The sequence below is a fragment of the Sceloporus undulatus genome, chromosome 4 (assembly GCF_019175285.1).
Source record: "Sceloporus undulatus isolate JIND9_A2432 ecotype Alabama chromosome 4, SceUnd_v1.1, whole genome shotgun sequence".
NCBI classification, from domain to species: domain Eukaryota; kingdom Metazoa; phylum Chordata; class Lepidosauria; order Squamata; family Phrynosomatidae; genus Sceloporus; species Sceloporus undulatus.
The window spans coordinates 178,650,437-178,672,896 of record NC_056525.1 but is presented as its reverse complement, the minus strand read 5'-3'; the positions used below and the strand labels follow the sequence as shown (position 1 = coordinate 178,672,896).

General features: G+C 37.0%; 1 protein-coding gene across 3 annotated transcripts in view; it reads left to right on the top strand.

The window, feature by feature from the left end:
* Positions 1-22,460, top strand: part of ATP9B (ATPase phospholipid transporting 9B (putative)) — a 176,058-nt gene that overhangs the window by 4,299 nt on the left and 149,299 nt on the right. For all 3 annotated transcript variants that reach the window (XM_042461414.1, XM_042461412.1, XM_042461413.1), the window contains exon 2: positions 9,582-9,755. In XM_042461414.1, the coding sequence (XP_042317348.1) occupies positions 9,582-9,755 (174 nt within the window). The remainder of the gene's footprint in view (positions 1-9,581; positions 9,756-22,460) is intronic.

Genomic DNA, 22,460 nt, shown 5'->3' with positions numbered 1-22,460 from the left:
CTAAGGACTGGAGCGTGGCTTTGGTGTGGCTTCTGGATTCTTAGGACGCATGCATCATTGAAACACCATACCTCCACTGTGACTCGAAGCAGCTTTATTTTGGCTGTCTGTAACAGGCCATAGGTTCAGGCAGACTGTGACTTCTGCTACCCTTAGAAGTCTTAACTGGTGTGTGTAAATCTTGGGAAAATCAGCACTGGAAAAACAAAGTACTTTATATCCGCAGTGGTTTGGTTCCAGAATACCTCTTGGATAGCAAAATCCATGGATGCTCAAATTCCATTAAATAAAGTGGCATAGTAAAATGGTGTCCCTTAAATACAATGCAAAATCAAGGTTTGCTTTTTGGAATTTATATATTTCCAAGTCGTGGATGGTTGAATATTTGTATAAGGAATCCATTGGGTATGGAAGGCCAACTGTATTTCTCATCTTCCCAATTGTGTTAGATTTAGGCATGAGAAGATTAGAACAGAAGTTAATACATTTTTGAAAGCCTTTGTGATCAGAATTTCTACACAGGCAAGGTTCATGCTCTCCCATAGATGGAAGAACAGAATTGTCTTTGACAATAGAGTCCACCCTTCGAATCCATGGGGGATCCATTCCAGAACACTCACCCCCTGCGGATAAGGAAAAATGCAGGACCTTGAGTCCCGTTGTCCTTAATGGTGGGCGTAACGTGTGTGCCCTTTTAAAGTAGTGGGGCTTGCCATCTGTGGATGTTTAAATCCGTGGATGGCAAGCCTGCAGATATCGGGAGCCCACTGTATGCTTGCACTGTCTCCAAATCCGAGTGTTGCTCTGTCCTGATCTCAGCTTCCAGCAAAGTTTCCTTATTGCCATGGTCTGGTATTAGCATGGATTGGAATTCAACAGAACCACTTGATTTCAACCAGAAAGAGTTCAGTACCAGAAGAGAGTTTCTGTTCAGTTCTGACAAGATTTAGGAATGCACTTTAGGTATCTGTTCCTGACTCCTGCTTCCACTTAAAAACATGTACACCTGCCTAGTTACCAGAGTTTTTGGGATGGCTTCCAGTATGTTGAAAATACAGGGGAACAGGACGGATGGATGTTAGGATCCCTTACTGGGCAGCTCATGCTAGTGGCCTTTTATTTCTGGTGAGGAACACAGATGACACCAATGAGAGACAAAGGCTTTGTTTACTAGCGTCCACCCCCATCTTAGAATATCCTATCTGTTGGATTTTGACTGGTTCCTTCCATATATTCAGTAAATATGTGGAAGGAGTGCAAGGCCACATCTACAGACCATAGTCTGGTGTCATTGTACCTACACGGCACACTCCTTTGCTGATATGTATTCAGCTAGATGTTTAGGAATAATCATCAGACCTCAGGCTAGTATATAGTTTCCAAGAAGACAAGATATTTTGCTTACTCAGTAGGAATATCTGAATTGCCATTCCTTTGCAATCACTTGTGTGATGTCTTGCTCCTGAAACCTTTGGAAACAGTGTCTCATAGAGAAAAGGGTTCCAGTGGTAAAGGGGGAAAAAACTGGGGACACTGGTGCATGAGGACATAAGCTCTGGTGAGATATTGAACTCTGGTTTCTATGCATTTTTTTCCAAAACAATATCAGATTAAAGCAGAGTGTTTAAGATTTTGGAAAGACAGAAGAAACTATCAGATGGAAAACTTGGCAGGCAAAGAATTCAGTGACATTAAGAAATAGCTGTTTTAGATATCTCATATTGATAAGAGAAACTGCAAAGTATAAAGTGCTTATTTCTGTTTTTATAACTAGTACTTAGAAACATTTCATATACTGGAAAGCAGAGAAACCCTTGCAGTATTTAGAGATTGTTTCACAGTCTTTATAGAATGAAATGTATAGGCAACTGTCTAATTCACTAGAAATTGTTATGAGGTAAGAATTTGAAAGCTATTGGTATATATTACAATCAGAGCCCTCCTTCCTTACTACATGGGATTGTACCTGTACCAGATCTCAAATTTATTTCCTCAGGTACGAAACTCTGTTCAAAAGGGTCCGTAGTTAATTTTGACCAGGAGGATAGTAGTAATTTACTCCAGTGAATCAGGGTTGTAATAATAAGTAATAGTAATTGGCATAATAAGAATGTTAATAATATTTCTAAAATATATGAAGATCTCTTAGACTGCAGCCTTATACAAATTTACCTGGGAATAAGCTCCACTTAATATAGTGAAATTTACTTCTGAGTGGACATGCCATTAGTGTTTATTTAGGCCCTGATGTAGAGAATCACATTTCTAGGTGGAGTTTTGTTTCTGTTCATGTCCACATCTGCCTGACAGAAAGCATGTTTCAGAAAAGCTGTAACTCTGAGATACAAGATAAAGAGGGAAATATTTTATATTTACTTGAGCCAGACACTGATCATCTATCCTTTTTATTAACCTAACATAAACCTGTCTGGTTTACATAAACTCCTGATTAGGTTAATACTGTAAATCTCTGTGAATGTGTATGCATAATCATCTCAGATTTATCAGTTCACCTTAATTTTTCCTATAACTGTTACAAATTTGATGATGTTGGATAGTTCTTGCAACCCATTAGATCATAATACAGTGGAGCGTTGCCTTATGCGGGGGATCCGTTCCGCCCCCCCCCCCCCCCCGCATAAGGCAAATCCCATGTAAGCTCGAGCCCAATTCAATAAAATGGGGCTCGCGCTTGCAGCGGTGCGGTTCGTGTGGCAGCCCTGCATGCATCATTAACTTAATAGTGACATGGCTTCCGCGTAAACAGAAAGCTGTGTATGGTGTGCCCACGTATGGAGCAGACGCGCTGTGTATGGAATGAAATATTGTTGTGATTTATTGAAGGTTGTACATAATGAGTAGAGGGTTAGAAGCTTAATGTCTGTTTTATTGCTCTTCTAAGTTCAAGTTTGAAAATATGTCTATCTGCTATCTTGGACTGCTATTGCTGACTTGAAGAAGTGCACTTTAGTTTTCTGAAATGATAGGTAGTTCAAGATATGTGTGTAGTTTTTGGATTTCACTGTATGTTCAGGATAGTAGCTAGTAAGAGTGAAGAGTAGTTCTTGAAAGCCTACTGTGTAGTGTAACTGTGGTGTTAGGTAAATTAATATACTGACAGTGAATTGATGTCTACTCAGAGGTAAACCTAACAGGCAATGCTCCCCTCCACACACACACCACACACAAATATCTTCTAGAAAAATGTAGTCAGTTCTGTGTTGGAAGAGAAACACTTGAATCCAGCTACTCAGAACTGGATAATTTTCAAGTATTGTTGAAGCAGTTCTTTCTGTTTCCTGTTACTTACGAGTAGTTCAGATGGAGTAGTTACTTGGCTTTATGAGCATCATAACTGCCCATGTGTAAAGTGTTTGTTCCAGAACATATATCAACTATTCCCCCTTGTAACTATATAATACATAGAAACAGGAATAATGGGCAAGCCATCTTTTGGTGAAGGTTTTGTACCATTACTCATCCTCACTGAGATCTGATAACCTTCCAAGGTTCCTTAAAACATGATTGAAAAATTCTGAACTATGTGCTATTGTTCTTAAGTAAGCATTGGTTTTCTGAGATAAACATTACTACATAATATAACTGGGGGCCAACACGTGGTGGGTTGCATAAGAGTTCTCCCTGAGGATTGCTGACTGCCCACATATACTACAGGCACAAGTAGGACTCAGTATGTCTGCCCTTCTCCTCTTCTTTACTTATATCTCATATTCTCCCCAGTTTGTGACAAGGCAGCTTACAACAGTTAAAATAGACAGATAAATGTATAGGCTTTTTAACAAAAGTTAAAAATGTGATTAAGCTATCAAAGAAAAACAGGAAATAGATAATCCAGCAAATTGTGCAAGGCCCTTTCCCCTTCAGCAGTCAGTCTTCCAAGGCCTACCAAAACATGAAAGTCTTTGCCTGCTTACAGAAAGATAGCAATTAAGAGTTGAGAGTTTTAGAGCCTCGGAGCAGTCCCTGAGACAGGCTTCCTTGAGCTATCTGAAAACTCAAACAGATTTGTAGGGGAGAACATGGGCCTCCAAATAACATTCAAATAATCTTAGGTTGATGTACCAATTTGAGACCTGTATTGTTAGCACAGATAATCTTGTTTCAGCTATTGATGTTCTGGTAACGTATGACTTACAGTAAATTTCTGCTGTGACTCATATGTGGCCTTCCTTTGAAACTTTCAGAAACTTAACTGATTCAAAAGAGGCCAGTGATTTTGCTTTATTACTGACGCTTGCTTGCATTGTGTTTCTGGGCCCATTTAAAATGATTAGAGGCCCAAATAACTTGGGAACAGGCAATTTGCAGGATCGCTTTCCCCTAGATACTCCATTTAGAACTTCAGATATACTTTTGCAGTACCTTCTCTGAGTGTCTCTGCCAAACATTTCATGTTCCTGGGCCATGAAAACAGGTTTTTCAACGATGACAGCTTTATTGTCTGGCACAACTATTATTATTTTTCTGGTGCCAGTTGATGACTTTATTTTTCTGGACTTTTACCTGTAAAATTGTTCGATTTAAAGATTACTCTGATATTTTTGGAATGTAAATGTATTGCACATTTTTTGCTGCTACTTTGGGATTTAGTTATTGATTTTTATTTTCCATTGCTTATTTTATTTGGTATTAGGTTGTATGTTGTGGCCTTATTTTTATATTTACAGTAGTTCTAACATTCATTGTAAGATGGCTGTTAAACTTGTGTTAGTGGCTAAGAAATGAAGACAGATTAATAAATAAATGTAAACCTATTGTTTGTTCCTTTTCATTATGGCCTCTTAAAGGTAGTTGTAAAATATTTGATTTTATAAATTAATGTTTCTGTTATTTAATATTCTGTATTTTTAGGGTTGTTGATGACTGGAACTCATGCAGGCCTCTCATTAATACGGTCTCCTTAAGTCAAAGCTGGCTTGATAACAGATAACAACAATAAGAAATTGTGGCAATATGGGACTTTGTTCTACTTGACCAAAGTTGTGAGATTTTAAATTAATCTTAAGCATGCTAGGTCATTCTTACCCATGCAGTACAGATCCCATTTTATAACTTTTTCTATGAACAAATAGCTTTGGTTTAATCACCCTTTAATAGCATGGGTAAGAGAGGGTTCAGAAAATAAGGTTAGTTTGCTTTTATTTTTCATATCAGCATATCTGTTTTAAACAGAGATTAGGAAGAAATCTTTCAAAAGTTTTTCCATCAAAAGCTTTTTTTTAAAAAAAAATGTTCTTCAGAGTTGTGTGCTAGTATTGTTTATCTAATCTATTCTTAAACAAGTTTTTTTAAATATAGGTTCAGGACTTATATGTGTGACTCATGCTCATGTTTACTGCCTGGTCTTTTTTGTTATCTTCCTGCACCTCCAAAGCATCTTTATGCTTTTGTATCTCTGTCTGATAACAAAGTACTTAAACCTTAGACAAAAATAGTAAGCAGTCTCTAGTTTCATATAGTTAAGCTTTGTCAATGTCTTTGTATTAATATATCAGTCAATTCTCATGGTATCTTTATTTTAAGATCAAGCGAGAGATAGTGTCTTGTTTTCCTCTTGCTGTCCACAAAAGAAGCAATAAAACAAGATACATCAATTTACTATTTCAGTCAATCCAATTGCCCAGTCCTGTGAGAAAGGATTACAGCATGTCATTCCTGTTAAGTAAGTGATGCTCAAATAAGGGGAGTGACATGTGTTTTTAATACTGATGGCAATATACAGGTTGGGTCTCCTTTATCTGAAATGCCTCAGACCAGAAGTGTTTTGGATTTCATCTTTTTTCATCTTTTGGAATATTTGCATATACGTAAGGTGCTCTTTTGGAGACGAGACTCAAGTCTAAACATGAAATCCATTTATGTTTGATATACACCTTATAAGCATAGCTTGAAGTTAACATTATTTATCATACTATTAAATAATTATGTGCATGAAACAAAGTTTGTGTATACTGAACCATTAGAAAGCAAAGGTGTTACTATTTCAGTCACCTATGGGGGCAATTTTGGATTTGGGGGTGTTTTGGATTTTGGAATTCTGGATAAGGTATACTCAGCCTGTAGTAACTACAATGTTTACTGATAAATTTTTAAAAATTAGGGTAATAAAGATGGACAAACTAAGAATCTTCCACACAGTTTTCATATATGCCATTCAGTTGACACAGTTTGCAGTCTTTGGTGGTATTCACTTTATAGAGGTACTGGCAGAGTTCCATCACGGTTACACAACGTGCTGCTTGCTGTACATGTGATCTGTCAGCCCATATATTCATGTGCTGAAAATATAAAGAAAAAAAGTAAAAAGTTAGCACTTATTCGTGAAAACAACATATCCTTACCCTAAAAATATAATATTCCAGTATGAGCAAGGATGTTGCTTATAATGCATTACTGTCTAAACTTCTATATATACTCTAGTGGCCAAGATTCATTGGTGTATTTTTGTGTCCAATGCAAGTGAAATCAGGAATTTCATTTCCTCACATTGTAGACTACATCGGCACAAAAAAAAAAAACTGTTCTAGAGAGATCTCTAGCCTTTCAGAGACATTTTAGGGGATGGATGTTTTTAGAGAGCGGTTTGAGCATTGGGCTATGACTCTGGAGACCAGGATTCGAATCCCAGCATGGCCATGAAAATCCACTGGGTGACCTTGAGCAAGTCACAGTCTCTCATCCTTGCAGGATGGCAATGGTCCCCCCCCCCAATAAGCTTGCCAAGGAAACCCCACGATAAGGTTTTCCTATTGCCTGGTGCCTTGGGGTTGCCAGAAGTCAGAAATGACTAGATGGCACACAACAACAGCAACAACAAACTGTAGAAAAGGTACATCATCAGTTCTGGCAAAAACAGAATAATCCAGCAAATGTATGCCATGGGATTCTGGCAAGTATAATATGTGAACTATTGGAAGAATTTAACATTTGATAGTAATATAAACACATTTTTCTTTATTGTTACATTTTTAAAAAATAGAGTGGAGGTTATAAGAATTTTTATTGTTGCTAGTTAAAAAGCAGTAAAACTATAGAGTAATGCAGGGTAATTCCACTCTTGGGCAACATTTCAAAACAAGCACTTGTGATATATATGCATATAATACAGTTCTGCACTGTGTGGTGTGGTGGCTATAAAATATAGGCATCTGGTACAATTTGCCATGAGTTCTGCCTTGCATGTTCTAATGAAATAAGGGAAACTGTCAGGGTAGAATCTTTGCCAGAGATTTGGCTGAATTGAAGTACTTGCATGTGGAAGGGGGCTTTTTTTATTTGGTTGCCTTTTCTAGACTGAATCCACAAAATGGCATCTGTATAAATTCCTTTCAGAGTTATTGTTGAAAAGCATTAACTGTACTTAGATTGCTTTGGCGTGTCATCACCACTCCTGAAGCATGCAAAAGTTCAGCCAAGGAAAATTTGACCAACTGATAGCTTCAGGTAGCAAAACTGTTCAGTAAGTTTCTTGAGAAGAGAATTCATATCCTTGAATTCTCATTCTAGAAATTGCATGAGTCAGTTCCCATAGTATTTTATTCCATAGTTTTGAAGACACAAGGAAGAAAACATAACTTGAAAAACCTATCATTTTAAAAGTAGTGAACACAAAGTGAAGCATACTATCAAGCATATAGGAATCAGAAGTGCTCTGATGGTATGTGAGAACAATGTGATGACTACCACATAATGTACAAATAAATGAGACGTGTGTGCGATCACTCAGGAAGCGGTACACTGTGATTCTACATTTGACTGTTTGTGTGAACTTCTTGGTAGCAAATTAGGGTTTGAATTAAAAAATGGCTCCTTGAATAATATATTCAGGTATATTGCAGCTGTATCTTGTTGCTCAGTTGTGTTTTGATAATACAAAAAAAAAAAAAAAAAGAAGAAGAATTTTCTAAATGTAGGTATGATTTAAGCAACAGACAATACAATGCAAACTTAATGCATTCACTTAGTTACTCATTCCTTTTAAAAGCCATCAAAGTTTGAGTAGAACACAGTATAATTTTCACAGCAGATCTTATACACAAGTTCATTTTGTAGTATAATTTCTTTCCCTTTCTCTTAATGTTTTTGTTCAGCAGTTGTTAAATATTAATGTTCTTCACATTCAGGAATCCATTTTTCCCAGATACCTGTCTTATCTCTGATTTAATATCAGTAGGACTGTATTTTGCATTTTTACTAATCTATTCAGGTTATTTTCAGAGCTTTATTTTTTCAAAAGTATCTGGCATTACACTTAATTAGTTTGTCACTTGTGAAAAAAACAGCTTCGCTGACAATTAAATGTACACAACACTAGATTACAAAGAAATTGAGATCCCCCCATAAAAAATCCATTATTCATCAGTTTTTGCATACAATGATAAAAATTTTAACACAATAGGAAGATTGTTTTTTGAAGGGGAATAAATTGCTAGTGAGTTCAAAGCCTGGTTTTTGAAGTCAAGCTACTAAGTGTGATTTTATGTTACTGCTCTGGCATACTTGGATAGTTTACTTTGAGTTTTAAATTTGGAGATAGAAAATACAGCATGTTTTTGTAATAGACATGCATTATTTTCATTCTATCACTGCTGACAGTATTACAAAAAATACCTTCACCTGAACTTTATTGACTAATATGAAGATGTAGTCTTTGGGAAAATTGGGCTGTATCCAGTGTTAAGTGAGTGAAAAAAGTACAGAGGAGGTGTTCTGCTCATAGAACAGCTAACTCAAGCAACACCTAACTGAATGGCTTGCTGAAGTGGAATCAAATACTGTAGTCGGATTTAGGCAAGGATGGAAGTGGGGTATCTGCAACTGTTAGAGATGATACTTTTGGATACAGCCCTGTGAGTGCACTGTGTTTTGTTAGAGCTATTTGAAGGAAATTTCAAAGAGAAGCAAATTCAGCACAATAAGCACTAAAGTTGTTTCACATTTGTACTGACCAAAAATCATCCTATGTAAGTGATAATAATGCACAAATATAAATATGAGAGTTAAGCAGAAGTTATTTTGCTGATTCACAATTTACTTGCATCTTAATCATTCTGCCATTTATTGTAAATTCCCTAAAAGACAAATAAGACAGCCATGTTTCACTTTGTGGCAATCTAGTTTGTTGGTTATGGGTCTTTTGGTTTGTTTTGGATTTGAGCAAATTTTCTCCAGTTGAAAATGTACCCTGTAAAACGCTCCCTAATATAATGTGTTTAAATATGCTTTAGAATGCTCAAAATGAATGTCTTTACTCTATAGCTAATAATACTATTGTCAGCTACTTGGATTATATCCAGCTGCGTAATTGTGGTAACAAGTTGAATTCTCTCCCATGGAAAGTGTTACTCCCCAGACTTCAAGAATTTTGTTTTCCTTCTCAGTCCTCTCTGTAGGAGATCAGTGGGGTTAACCCTTTGTGTAATATGTGGGGGACTTTAAAGGCTGCGGTGGGCATGAGGGAGCAAGGTATTTCACTAATAAAAACATGCAGCCACAAACATGCCATTGAATGGGATCTTTTTGTATTTTTCTTAATGCTCTTATTTGTTTAATGCCAACAGGTACCAGGTAGAAGATGAGTCCTCTCATCTGGATGAAATGCCATTAATGATGTCAGAGGAAGGCTTTGAAAATGATGAAAGTGATTACCACACTTTACCAAGAGCCAGAATTTCTCAGAGAAAAAGAGGTTTAGAATGGTTTATCTGCGGTGGCTGGAAATTTCTTTGTACCAGGTTTGTTTTTGTTCTATTGTTTTGTTGTTTTACATGATAGATTGATTTCACTGTTGAGGTTAAGTAAATACAATCTATGTTACAGACACACACCAGTTTAAAACAAAATTTTTATAGTGTTACCGAAAACAACATATGGAAGTGGGGGGAATCCAGGTATGGGCCAGCCCTGTGAAATCCACAACAGAGCAACGTACTTTCCTGAATGGAAATAGATATTTCTTCTATCTGCTAACTGCACAGTCAACATCAGCACCTGGCATCACAGTCAGTTGCCAGGGCCCTTGTACCCTATTCATTACTGCTATCTGTCTTGTTTCTTAAATTCTGTTTCCCCCCTATAGCTATGCTCTCCAAATGGTGGGAGACAGATCCACACCGCTCTTAATCCACCATGATTCTTGTTGAAATGTGCAATACTGACTAAGACCCATGCTTTCATGTGGCTTGAACTGCCACCACGGCCAGCTGTGTGTGTTAACTGCCCAATGGAAAGGGAATGATCCACTGCAGATACATTGTTAAACAAATATTGACTATTTGGTTGTGGGAGGAGATTAAAAAATATAGAGTACCTTTTGCTTTCATTATTTGCTTTGACACACCACTACCTCATCTTGCACCCCCAAATTCTGTCTGCTAGTGAGCACTTTGAGTCCTCATTTCATCTGCCCAAATATCATTGCAGGGGAGAGAAATTTGGACTCACTATACCTAGAGATTATTACTTTCTGAAGCTAGTTCTTATTGATGTCTCCCTTCAGTTACTTCAGTGGGAGAGGACATCTCTGTCTCCCTGAAGCCTCATCATAGTTGTGTTGATTTGGTGACAAAGCAGCAGAGTGTGTGCTGTTACTGAGCCTGTTTTTCTCTGTTTCCTGAGTTACCTTTTATGCAGAAAGGGCATATGACATTCCTTTGTTTATGAGGAAGAGGGGGATTTGGAGTGTGCTGTCTCTGAGATCCATCCTTTTGGAGGAGATGGAAGACTTACATTTCCTTTTTCTCCTGAGCTCACTGCTGAGGGGAGTGATTTGTGGGGTTTCGCATTTGTTCAGCCAGCACAACCTCCTTGGGACTGTCAGGGATGTTGCTTGGCATTTGATGAAAGTGCATATTGCGAGAGCTCGTGTTACGGAAAGAATCCTTTTGTTCTACCAATATTTTCTTGCAGGACAGGAGTAATTATCCTCCTTTCTTTTTACAGATAGTTTAATGTAATTTTAATATGAATTTTTAAATCTAGCCCATTATGTTCATGAGCCATTGTAATATGTATTTTTAAATCCAGCCCATTATGTTCATGAGTAAATAAGCTTAAAAATTTAGACAGAAGTTTGACTTTTTTGTTTGATGTAGGACTCCTTGAACTAATGATCACAGAATCATAAAGTTGGAAGAGACCACAAGAGCCATCCCGTCCAGCCCCCTGCTGTGCAGGAATACATAATCAAACCAATATTCATGTTATCTGCAAGTAAAAAGGATAAAGATTTCATGGCAGTGTATATCTTAGAAGTGTGTATGTATTAGAAATGTTCATGCACTTGCTTCTCTTTGATCATAAGTGAGATACCAATACACCTTTTTTGTGTACACCTCCTGACTGAACAGGATCTCTTTGATATGTTTGTGTGATGACAAATACACATATCATTGCGCAGAAGTGTATGTATGTTACCTTGTTGTATATCGTATTGTGTTATGGATTCACTTGCCTCCTCTCTGCACTTTTCTGGGGTGTATATGTGTGTTACTATAATGAAAACGGGGAAAAGTTTTCAGTTAAGTATTGAATCTTTAGTAAAATACTCCAAGCATCAAATGTACAGAGTTCCTCTTTTGAGACTAGCCAAGATAAAGTTAAGATTTAGGATTTTTTTCTGGTCCAGCTATCAAGAAAAAAGTTTGGACAAGTTGTCTAGTTCCTATGTTTGGTTGTACTTTTTCTACTATAATCCTCAGTTGCTTTTTGTGTACCTTCTTTATGCAAAGTGATGATCTTCTATTAATCCACTTAAAACAGTCATAGAAAAAGTCCCCTTGTCTTGGACATTTTAGCCCTACGAATTTTCATTAGTTTAGAGATTCGAATGGGCAAAAAAATCAATTTGCAGAATTCCTGGCTTATTTTTTATGACCTGGAAAGAGAGATGGCAGTACCCTTTCACTGATGTTCCTGAGAGCCTTAACACTAATTCACTAACTGTGGGCAATATCTTGAGTTGATTGATGTTGGTGAAAGGGGAAACGTAAATTCATTAACTGATGATAAGTTAACATTTCAGCTTTAAAGGTTAAAAAGTACATGTAACTGATGACTCTAGAGTGAATACAAGTTAGAATTATCTCCTGGTACTCTTCTGTCATTTATAAACCTCTTGTGTTGAACTCTCATGCTTAACTTGAGCCAAGTCTCTCGAGTAAATTACTCTTGCACTGTCAGGAGCCCTTTTATTTTAGGTTTGTAGAAATGCACTTTTCATGATAAAAAGCTCCAGTAGTTAGTAGTATGCTAAATGTTTGTACTGTTATTACTGCATTATTTTATTATTATTATTGTGTGTCTGACTGATTTCTGTATACAGAATTACATCCATTAGAGTTGTAGTTGCATAATATCTGTTAGAATATATTTTGGGTTTGTTTGGGGGGTTGGAAGAAAAAGATAACACTAGACCCTTCCCATCTGTGGGTGGTTTGGTTCCCCCACCACACAGTTGGGGAAAAATCTTGGCTGCACAAGACCATATTAGTCCTTGGATGGTGAAGTGTGTCTGTATCAATATGCCCATGGGTGCAAGCTGCCACTGGCTAATATGGGGCAGGGTGATTTCAAGGAGCTTTAACCTGTGGAATCAAGCCCCATCAATATGGTGGTCCCACCACATAAAGAAGTATTAAAGTTTCCATTTAAGACGGACTTTGAACAGCAAAGATAACACAGTGCAGTTTTTATATTAGAAAGATCCCTTGTTATTCTCCAGAATGTCACAATTGCTTAAAGCTACAGTTATACAATTTTCAGAAATTTTAACTTCAGAAGAAACTGTTCTTTCAAGGTATTTAGGGAATGGAGAACGGAAATTTTGAGGAACACGCAACATTAACACTCCTTACTTTCAAAAGAAGTAACCATGCCAGTCTCTTGCAGCTTAAAAAGGAAGCAGGAAGGTGGAGGGGGGGGAGTGGCAATACTTTTAAAACTAATCAGTTTATATTTTATTTTATTTCATTTTTATTTTTGTATGATTTTTCGTAGGTATAAACCCATTTCTTTCAATTTCTTTGGAACTGAATATCCTTAAGCTTCGGTCATAAAACATATTTATACAGTGGTGGAAATAGGGTAGAATCCAATAGGATCCAGAAAGATGCAAATCATGATCCTTGCCCTAAATCTATAAAGGTTCATGGTGGTCCTCCATATCTACTCAAATTTGATATCCATTGAGATTTAGTTCTAGGGCACAGACACAGGGCCGGCTCATCCGTATAGGCAGCTTAACGGCCTTTTTTGTATATTTTTTTGCATAATTAAACAATATTAAAGTGAAAACTTATTACAGCAAGCAACGTAAAAGCCAGCTACCATATGGTGGTTTCTTTGTACAGTGGTCAAAACATACATGTGTGCCCCCCCTGTGTCCATGGTATAGTCACAGGGTATTTCATCCGCCTTCTACATGCACCTCAAAGTCAACAGCCCCCTCTCCTCTCACTGCTCACATGCCTTACCCTTGGTGTCACAACATGGAACGCCAGTCGCTAGTTGTCTTGAGTTTATTGTTTACCACAAACAAACTAATCTGTTTTCGTGTTTTGCATTTTTGGTAGTGATCATGCAGTGGTGTTTCAGTGTTTGTGTTTGATTTTGAATGTTTGCCTAATACGTTTAATACTGTGTTGCATTCTTACGGCAAGTTTTAAACTAAGTAAAGGGGAAGTTTTAGTTGTTTAGGTGAGTACTCTGTTTCTTCTTATATTATCTTAGGGGATAGGGTGGCGCACAGCCGTCCTGTATCTTATGTCTTTTATCATTACATAATCAGAAATCAGAAAAAGAATATTGTTCTATAAAAGACAATAAATTAGGCTACAGAGACAATGCCAGCAGAATAAAAAAGTCTTTAACCTGTAAAAACCTAACTGGTTTTTTGACTAATACTCAATACAGTACTCAATACTCAAGAGATTGGAACCTAAGTTTTATGTCATGTTTAGCTTTAACAAACAAAACAGTGGAAATCAAGGGGTGAAAATCATTATGAGGGGCGACATGGGGTGCCAAAATATTTCTCACCTAGGGTGGCCAAATACCTAGAGCCAACCGTGCACAGACACACATCCCAGGGTACCAAAATTCATAGATGCTCAAGCCTCTTTTTATACAATGGTGTAGTAAAATGGTGTCCCTTACATAAAATAAAGTAATCAAGGTTTGTCTTTTTGAATTCTTTTTTTTTTAATATTTGCTACCCATGATTGGTTAAATCTCTGGATGCAGAATCTGTTGATACAGAGGGCCAACAGTATAATTCAGTTTATTAGTTTCTCTTTTTAGTCTTTGTAATTTCCTTGTTTGAAGACCATAACTTGTAAAGCCCTTACTGTATGTCCAGGGAGTTGGAAATGTTCTGCAACTGCAGGGACCTGTACCTATACTTTTAAAGTTACTTTTATATAGTAGGAGCATAAAATGGGTTATTCATATTCGTGTTCTGTGTCTTCAAGTCATTTCCAACTTACAGCAACTGTATGGCAACTCTGTCACAGGGTTTTCTTGGCAGAATTGCTTCAGAGGGGATTTGCCTTTGCCTTCTGAGGCTTAGCGAGTGTGACTTACCCAAGGGAACTCAGTGGGGTTCCATGGCCAAGCGGGGATTTGAACCCAGGTCTAGCAATGTTCTAGTTCAGCACTCAAAGCACAACACCACACTGTCTCTTTCTCTCTCCCCACCATTTTGTCAATATATAAAGCTCCAGCAACACCCCTTCCCCTAAAATAGAAGATGTAGAAAAATGGAAGCCATCAGCTTAAATAAAGCAAAATGACTTCTTCGTTGTACCAAAAGAACTGACAAAAAGGAACCCAAAGTAGAGATTGCAGTGAAGTAAAGTGCTGTACATAACTTTATAAGAAAGTCTACCTGCTACATGGTTTTTAGAAATAATGTGATGGGAGTAAATATAAGAACACTTTGTCTTAAATAATATATTCATCTTTTTAATTAAAAATATTCCATAATTGATATTTTCAATTCTTCTGGAAAAACAAACAAATCCCTGATTTTTTTCAGTTCTTTTCTGGGTCTTTACATCTCTATATAGGAAAAGATGTAATTATTTCTACATTATACTGTTAGAGCTCCAGACAGCACAGACCACAATATATAGAGTTAAACAATAGAGCTATACAAATAGACTTAAAATTTAGCTAAAACCATTCAGTACAGTTCCATTCTGAACAACAAATGATTGCAAACATACTCAGATCATGAGAGTTTCTGAGACAGACGACCACAGAAGAGGAGAGAGTTTCTGCTTCCGCCAAGGAATGGGAGAAAGTTTACAAGCGTGAGACAGGGCTGAAACAGACGGCCCTGAAAGGGTGGTTTTGATCGCCGGATTGGGGATGTGGCAACCACACGCTGTGACATTAATCCATCTTTTTGCTGGCCCAAAAAGAAGCAGCAGAAAGCTGATCCTTTTCGAGCTGGCAAAAAGCTGGCTTTTCCACTGCTGCGGCAGCTTTGTACTGCTTCTGTGGCATGTGGCATATGAATGCTGCTCCACCAGATCACTGCAAAGCTGCCCACCGTCTGCTTGGGTGGGCAGCTTCATGGCAGCTTCCTGCCGGCTTGGGGGCATGTGTTGTCTAAACAACATGCCCTCCAAGCTGCTGGGAAGCTGTTCCAAAGGGGTCATTTGTTTTGCCTCATAATCACATATATCTATCTAAACACGATATTCTAACTTTGGCTGAAAAAGTCAGCTCAGATGGGGAGGTGTGAAGCCACTCCATCCAAAGATGGATTGGGCCATAGCAGCTGCATGCTGCTGCCCCAATTCACTACGGCACTGGCTGAAGAAGGAGTAGTTTTCAACCGCTCTTTTTCAGCTGTAGAAAAGCTGCCTTTAGTGGCTCTTCTGTGGTGGCTTCCTGGCATATTCAGAGCTTGTGTGTAACCACCGTGCCCCCAAGACGTCCAGAAGCCAGCTCATGTGTGGGCAGCTGGAAGCCAGCTTCCGGGGGGCTTCAGAGCATGCAGCATCAAAATGCTCCACTCTGAAGCTGCCTGGATGGCAGTGCAAAAGGGTAGTCTGTTCCGCCCCTTTTTAATGTACCCAAACAGACATGTAATTTTAAGTTTAAAAGTGGAAGTCATACTTTGTTTGCTATCCCTTTGATGAACTATGAAAAAGTTAACAAACTTCATATTTAAAGTATCAGCATTAGTCTAAAATAAAAATATCTAAATATCACTTTCAATTTTGACATGATCTTTATTATGCAACAGAAAATATTAATCTTAAATATTGCTGCATAATGCTAAAAAGATTAACAAAAGCTCAGTTACAGTATTGTTGACAGTTTGGATTACACCAGTTACTTTACCAAGTATCTAATTAAATTTTTATATGGAAATCTTACTTTCACCAAAATTAGCAATATACCTGTCTCTTAATTTCAGTTGCTTGTACTACAATTATAGAACGATACTACAATTAGTACAGTTATATAAGGATACATTCTTTATAAGCCTACTCTGAAAGTAGCAACAAGTTGTTCATTCTGCCCTTTTCAATGTTTATTTAATATTTTTATTAAATATAAATAAGCTAATGTTTATTTTTATTATTTTTATTAGTTAATTTACCTCAATTTAACATTTTCTTTTAGCTTTGGTATCTTAACGCACATAGTTCTTTTTTGTTATAAATTTATTAAATCACTTTACACTAATAAAGTGATTACATATTACAACAACATACATAATCACATTCTTATTTCCCCCATACCCCCTTCTTTTACAAACTATTTAATTATTTTCATTCTTATGTTTGCTTTTTCTACTTCCTTTCCCCCTAACTACTAGAACTATCGAACAGTCTTATTGCCATTGTCTTTTCTTGTGACACTGAAAAACCAAAATAATTGTTTTTTCCTTACCTCTCACGCATCAATCTTAGGTCTAACAATCGTAATATTTTTATATACTTCTAATAAATATTAAATCAAAATTTAGCTACACCAGAATTTAGTATAGAATTTAGTATAATAGTAAACTTAATAAGATTTCATATAAGAGGGTTCCCCCTCGACTATAAAAGCTAATATTTCTTGTACTTTAAATCTCAGTCTTCCTTGATATACCTTTTATGTCACCAAGAATTTGTATTTGAGTTCTTATGAGATGTATTGTCAACTTAATTCATCTGTTTTATAGATAAACTTGGTACATATGAAAAAGGTGCTTTTGAATTACATTTCCATATGAAATGAAGAGGCTATCAAATACCCACATTAATTCAGGCTCTGGCCTATACACTTTCAATTAATCTGTAACACATTTCAGAAGCATGGGAAACTGCTGATCTTTTAATAATAATGTGACTACTGTGTTGCTGTAGTCCTGATTATCAAAGCTTCCTGTTGAGTACAATAATTACAATATGTTTTCATGGCAGAAGCTCTTTTTGCTTTTTAGAATTTAATAAGGAATAGCTTATCCTTGTGGCCAATAGAGAGCTTTTGTATTATCTTCTTTGTATGAAAATCCAGTTTTGAATAACTTTTTAACAGTTAAGCTGTACAGTGAATAGGAGCTAGAAAATGTTTGTTAAAACAAAACTTTTCAAAGCTTAGCATTTGACCTGACAGAAGGAACGTCATATGAAAAAAAGTGAGTTCTTATACAAAATTTATTTAGCAATTTCTGCTAGTTCTGAAGTACACCAGGGACCTTTTAATTCTGCCTAGGTTTTCTAAAGAAAGTAATTTAAACTTAACAAAACCATTGTTACCATTAGGGGTTATTAGTTGCTTATTACATTTAATTATAATGAATTATATGTATGTATACAATAAGATAGCTAAAAGGTAAAACAAATGAATAGGACACACCATCTCCTTGTTGTACTTATTGTAGCAAGTAACAAGAGTGTTAAAAATCCAGCAGCTTTATAAACTGAAGTGGTTTAAATTAATTAAAAAATTTATATTAAAAATTGTTGCAAAAATGTACGTTAATATATAATCTTTATATAAGCAGTGATGGTAAAAGTGTGCTCTACATGCCCTCCTCAAGGCTGTTTTTGTAGTCTTCCAGAGCTAAACTGCCAAACCTGGAAACCTCCAGGAGTAGCACCTCTCATTTTAAGTAGGTTGTAGCTCTCTTCCATGCATTGTTTCATATTCCCTGCCAAGCAGATGTGGACTTTGAGCTACTTCCAGTGGTTTTGGTTACATTTTTGGCAGTTCTTGTGTTCTTAGAGAAATTGCAAGGGTAGAAAATTTGTCTCTGGAACCAACTGAAGTTTTTTGATCAACTTTTGTGCTAAGTAAATTAATCAAGAAGTCCAAACCCACTAAATCTTAACTCCTTTTTTGTGTTGCAGATTTGATGTTTGAGCATAGATCTCATTAGCATCGTGCATTAACAGTAGTTTTATGAACATTTTATTTGTAAATTCATTCTTAACGCCTGATTCTTCAAAGCATTCTATGACTCACACAGAGAGGTTGTTAGTGTGTTGTTAAATGAGCCAGAAGTACATGGAAGTAAAAGATAAACAACATCTCCATACAAAGTGGTAGGGATTTCTATTTTAAATGGACATGGACTTACTGATATCCAAGTCTTGAAAGTATTGAATCCCATTTGCTTGCAATAAATACTTCAAAATTGAATTGTCAAAATCTATAATTATTTCCATCAGTGAGACCTCATTGCATCTGAGGGCTTAACATGTGCTTATCTCTAGGTGCCAATCAGACCTTTATCAAAGGCATCACAGCTCTTTAACACTGCCAAACTTTGTTTAAATTTCCGTAATTTGTTTGCTAAGCTGGTGAAGCTTTTGGAGTTTGCCTGAGAGGAACGAATAGTTCTTACATGATTCAGTCTTCCCATTTGTCAATAACCTCTCTCTAAAACTTTTTTTTTATAATATAAAGTATACAGAGATTATGAAATATTCATAGGTTTAGATGTTGTGTCTCGAAGACCTTTGTTTAGTATGGCTTTGTGCAATAAAAGATTGGAAGTATCAGTAAGAAATATATCAGACAAACTATAGTAAATAAATAACACATTATGCAACTGCATTGTTGCACTGAAAGCATAGGTAGACTTTATTTATAATATGAAGTAATATGGGGCAGATTTTATAAACATATGAGTGCTTTGTTTTGGCTTTGCTGTGGCCCTGACGAATGCCATATTGGTAGCAGTTGGGACTGTGCAAATGCCTTGAACGAAGCACTGATCTGAGGTAAATAGCCCCTGTTTTGGAGATGTATGGGCCATTGCACAGGTAGAGTATGACACTGTTGGTCATGCTGTACCTCTTAGTGGCTTTCATTGCAATCAGTCATGTTATCGTTTGGGGCTTCCTTGCTGGGATGCAACTTGGGGACACTGTTTCCTGGAATGATGAACCCAGGAGCTGATGCTGGGGAATTCCTGTTTAATTGTATTCATTCATTTATTTAATATCTCACTTTACTCCTGGTGTGGGACCCAAGGCATATCACAACAAGGCTAAAACAAGATATAAAGAAATGACTGATGATAAAAAAGTTAAAACACAGTTAGAATGCCATTGACAATGACTATAAAAACATAAAGTAAAGAAAAATAACAGTAAAAAAGACTCATTGCAGCTGGTTAGTCATCACATTCCTGTTCAAATGAAAAGGTCTATGCCGGCTGGTGAAAAGGGAACAGAGAAGGGGCCAGCCTCGTCTTCCATGGATGGAATTTTGACAGCTTGGGAAAGGTAATGGAGAAGACTGTTTCCCAAGCTGTCAAAATCCCATCCATGGGAAGCTAGGCTGGTCCCTTTTCTGTCCTTACCAGACAGCCTTATAAGGATGATAGGTCAAAAAGAAAAGTTTCATTTAGGAAGATAAGATCATTCAAATAGTCTGTACTTAAGCTGTATACTGCCTTAATAGTAATAAGCAGCACTTTGAATTGTATCCAGAAACAAACTTTGATGCTCAGGTTTCTGCAGTGACTGTGAGTACATTTGCACAGTTAAGCTACTGCATCGGTTGTGCCTATTCCTGGAGATCAGGCCATGGTGACATATGCCTTGGTTACATCCAGTTGGAATTACTGTAACAGATTCTACACAGGGCTGTGTTTGAAGAAAGTTTAGAAATGTGGAAATCATCTGGTACTGAAAACTGGCATCAGACTGTTAACTAGGGCTGGTTATAGGGAACACCTGACTCCTTTGGTATAACAGTTCTGCTGCCTGCTAGCCCAGACACGGGTCAAAGCACTGGTTATAACCTACAAACCTCTATAAGGCTTGGGTTAGGGCTATCTGAAGGACCATAACATCCTCGATGAGTCTTACCTCTTTCCAGAAGGCCCTTCTTTTTGTCCAATCACACTCACAGGCACACCTGTAGGATCACGAGAGAGATTATCAGTGGCTCTTCCCAAGCTCTGAAAATTTTATTATAGAGCGGTTAGGCTGTTTACTTCCTTGTAGTACTGCTATCAGCATATTAAGACTAATTTATTCCATCAGGCTTTTGCAAGAAACTAAAATACTTTATTAGTGGCCTGTACTATTTTGTTATCTTCTCCCTTTCCATGGATTTTTTTTGTGAATTTTTTTTTATTTTACCTACAAGTGCTTTTACTTACTACTTTTAATTCTGCAGGATGCTTTGACTCCCATCTTCAGGGGAGAGGCTGGGGAGGCAAAGGAGTTTAGTTTTGGGGCTGAAAGCTTTGTCTAACAATAAGGGAATGGTTTTGCCAGGCCTTTCTTGATTAGTGCTTTGGGAAAGAATATTGAAACACATACAAAAACTGTTTCAGTGAGTTCTTTCCCCCCAAAAAAATTGTGTTTGTCATCGGTTAGGAAAGGTAACAGTCAAACAATGTTTAAAGATTTTGTGGATTGATGGCTGTGTCATGGTTGTGTGACATTTCCTTCTCCAGTCAAGTCTAATCATTCACTAAAACCGTGTTGCTTGTATCCATGTATCCTAACTTTTTCTTACTTACAATTGCTGCTGTTTGACTTTTTTTGTCTTAAGCATAATATATAGTCATTAGGTAAAACACCTTCCTTCATCACTGTTTTGTCCCAAGAGCAATGTTACGGACTTTGGGTGTAGCAAGGTCTCTGGCTCTCGGGAACACAGCCTGAACAAAAGACTTGTCCACAAATTTCTTAAGTTTCAAAAGCTTTACTGGTTATAACACAAAACATGAAACTGATCTCCTTTTTCTCAATAGTCCTTCCTAAATACCTTGCTCTCTCTTCCTGGCGGATTCTATCTTTCTTCTTTTGTGGACTTATCTTTTTGTCAAAGGAAAATACTCTCTCCAGGTCTGACTTGGCTGAAATCTTACTACACACTGAAACTAACTAGAGGGAGACAGCATAAGACCCTGGGATTTCCCACAATCCTTGTCTTTCTTAAAGCTGTAGATCTTTATTTCTCCTCCTAAACTAATATATAGAAAACCTATTATAATCTTAACTAAATATATGTCTCAAGAGCATCAAAGATGCTCTGGAGGCATGACAATCACCACTACCGCCCTTCCAGCCATGGAAGCATTTAATCAGTTCTGATGTAAAAGAATTTTGAGTTATATATTTGATGCTTGGTCTCCCAGTTATAGTTAGTAGGAAAGTAATTTTGTCTTCGGAGGATGAGTTGGAGTGAGGCTTCATTTTGTATCTGAACTGACTTGTGATATCAGTCCAAATCTCTTAACATTAACAACCTGTTATCTGAAGCACCTAAACTTTGCACAGCCTAGTCACAATGTCTTTTGTTAAACCTGCTTGGTTTTTGGTATAGACCTTACTCAGCTTCCATCTGTATGTTTTCATCAGGTAGGGTGGCTTGATAAGAGTATTGTTAGTGATAATACATCTACTCCCCCCTTCAGGGATTGTACTCTGAGACTGTTTTTGCAAATTTTTAGCAGTTTCAGTTTGAGTTCCTTCATCCAACAGTGAAACAGAAGAATGATGTGAAATATACTACATCTCCCTTCCTCATATCTAAAGAAAGTTTGCTATTGTATTCAAAGATTTTATTTAATAACTGCAGTAGTGAACTGAACTAGCTTGATTGGTTAGCTAGCATTTAATAATTCAGATTAAAGGAAGTAAAATTTATACATCATTCCCTCCTTCATGCAAGATTGAACCCAGGAAAGCTCAGGAAGCTATAGTGCTGTTCTTGAGATTATTTTGAGACTTGGTGAGAATGATTAGTGTTCTCCCACCTTGCTTAGTTCTTTAGAAAATGGTGGAGGAACCTCTTCCCTTGAACTGAGTCCACTTTTCTTTTTCAAGCACTGCAATTGAGCATTAGATTCTAGTATGCCAAGTGAGCATCAATATGATTAGTGTTGAGGCATGTTTGTTCAGGCAGACATTTCACTATATTTTGTGATCAGCTTTAAGCTTTGCCAAATGTCTTCCTAATTACCA